General features: G+C 36.6%; 2 protein-coding genes across 2 annotated transcripts; one reads left to right on the top strand and one right to left on the bottom strand.

Annotated features, from left to right (window-relative positions):
* Positions 1 to 43: 43 nt before the first annotated feature.
* Positions 44 to 714, bottom strand: EIN_404120 (hypothetical protein; the record flags this gene model as incomplete). Its single annotated transcript, XM_004256771.1, has 1 exon — positions 44 to 714. A coding segment is annotated over one exon (671 nt), but the record flags the coding sequence as incomplete, so codon positions are not given.
* Positions 715 to 1,233: 519 nt separating this feature from the next.
* On the top strand, positions 1,234 to 2,307 carry EIN_404110 (replication factor C subunit, putative; the record flags this gene model as incomplete). The annotated part of the gene is made up of 1 exon (XM_004256770.1): positions 1,234 to 2,307. One exon carries the CDS (start codon positions 1,234 to 1,236, stop codon positions 2,305 to 2,307), a length of 1,074 nt encoding a protein of 357 aa, XP_004256818.1.
* Positions 2,308 to 2,432: the final 125 nt, after the last annotated feature.

The raw sequence follows: 2,432 nt of genomic DNA, 5'->3' as shown, positions 1-2,432 counted from the left end.
ATACTCTTTGTTTCGTCCACCAGCTACATAAAGGCGTTGTAACTCTTTGAACCACTTCCCACCTTCACGAAGCGCATTCTCAGCACAAAACCCAGCAATAACACCCATGTTCTCTGGTGAGCATGCAACATCAGTCAATCCATTGTCAAGAAGCATACTCGAAAACACGTTCTGTGTATTTTGTGGCACAATCAAATTGTCACGGATCTGATACGCAACTTCTTTTTTCTCACGAAGTAAGGTGTTGACCACCCACGTCTCAGCAACACCATCTAGACGCTCCGATGGGTGGTCAAACATCCACTTTGCCGTCTGCTCAGCAACATCAAGCGATGGCAATTTGAGTGCCATTGCCGCATATATCATTTCGTTGATGTCATATATTGTTGCATTTGTGATGAGAAGTGGTCGGCGTGTCAGGAGTGGCGTGACTATCTTCAACAACGACGACTTTGTTGCACACACATAAACAGTCTCACCAGCTTTTGTTGTTGCAAGTACTCCATGCGCAGACAATTCAACTGGAACGTGGAGTGTCCCATCAATACACAATATTGTCATCAATGCATCCGTCTTGATTTGAAAGTCTTGCACTGGTGTTGTTGCCAAATGGGTGGTTTTATTGTACAGATCAGAAAGCGTCTGCGACCACTCGGTCGGTGTCTCAGTCCTGCCTTTCGACGATCGGGTTTGTCTTGTTATCAGGGTGGTCATAAATTGTTTTTCAAGTTTTTTGTATAATTTTGAATGCGGTGGATTTTTTTGAAGATGAATTAAATAATATCGAAAGAAACAGAAAAAAACATTGTGGAAGTTACATTTCAAATATTTTTGGTTTGATAATTTTTTAAGCTAAAAAGTATAAAATTTTTGTTATTTTTATATTTTTATTAAAATAAACTAATAAAGTTTTGACTAAATTTAACTCAAAGTATCTTTAAGTAAATTTGATATTTGACGAGCCATTGATTACAAAACTATATAATTATTTATTATAATACAATTTAACAATTAAGTATAGTTCTATATTTTTTTTATTATTTTGTTGAAAGACTGTATTAATAACTGTAATAAAATGAATGATATTTAAATTTATTCTTTTTTGGATATTTATTAAATACATAAACTATATATACTAATAAAAACAATTAAATTATAATAGTATTATAATAGTATATTAAAAATGTGAAATACTTAACTAAAAGAACTTAAATAATATAAACTATCACACATATGTTCGCAGACCGTTTAACTAATTTCAAACAGCTTACCCACGCGAAAGACACCAACGAATTTCTCAACAACTTAAGTAAAAATTCCGATATGCCACATTTACTGTTTCATGGTCCAGAAGGGAGTGGCCGTTATACCCGCGCACTTTTGTACCTTCAAAACATGTTTGGTCCAGGTGTGATGAAGGTGGAGTGTTCTACAACAACGATCGATGTCAAAGGTAAGCCACAAGACCTAACGATATACTCTTCCCCTTTCCATGTTGAGTTAGATCCTTTCGACTCAACCGAGACCGACAAAGTTGTTGTCCAAGAATACATCAAGTCTCTCACAACATTCCAAACACTGACATCCGTTTTTAAATCACAACAGAAGCTATCTTTCGCACCAAACACGGACAGTCCCTCACTTTCAAAGTCTCCAACAAATTCTATAACAACCAACAACTCCACGTCAAAACCAAAGTTCCGAGTTATTATGATTCATGGCGCAGATATGTTGTCCCAAGACGCCCAACAGTCTCTTCGACGGACAATGGAAATTGGCTCTTCTGTCTGTCGGTTTATATTATTCTGTACTAACGTCTGCAACATCATTTCTCCTATTCGGTCGCGATGTGTGATGGTTCGCGTCCCTGCGCCTAACAAGGCTGAGATGACAACAATAGTCGAGAAGTTAGGCGGGGACGAGAAGATCGTGAATATCTCTCGAGGTGATATTTACATTGCGGAAGCGTGCGCTTTTATGAAACGGAATTGCGGCGTTGTGGAGAATTTATCATGGAAAGAGAAGTTGGCATATACCTGTCAAGCTCTTGTCAAAGGCATTTCGTCAAAAGAATTTGAAAAGAAGAAGGACGAAATTGTCGAGACGCTCACCATTATTAACCCAAATGACGTCTTACAAACACTTTTCATTTGCCTCATGGAGTCAAAGCTCGACGACAAAAAGAAACTCCAAATCATGAAAATTGCAAAGGAAAATTCACTCAGAATGCAACTGGGCTCAGAACCTATTTACCACGTCGAGACATTCTTTATACAAGTGGCAGCTCTGTTTGAAAAGAATAAGTAAATTTCTAGTTATTATTGGTTATTTAACTAAAGATTATAGATCGGGATTATCTGATATATAAATAAATTCTAAAAGAGAGAGTAGATTTCCTATATTGTTTTATTTATTATATAATTCCATTTAAA

Source organism: Entamoeba invadens, assembly GCF_000330505.1.
Source record: "Entamoeba invadens IP1 unplaced genomic scaffold scaff_1105074726033, whole genome shotgun sequence".
Lineage (NCBI taxonomy): Eukaryota > Evosea > Mastigamoebida > Endamoebidae > Entamoeba > Entamoeba invadens.
The sequence above is the reverse complement of the archived record's forward strand: the minus strand, read 5'-3'. Positions and strand labels throughout refer to the sequence as shown.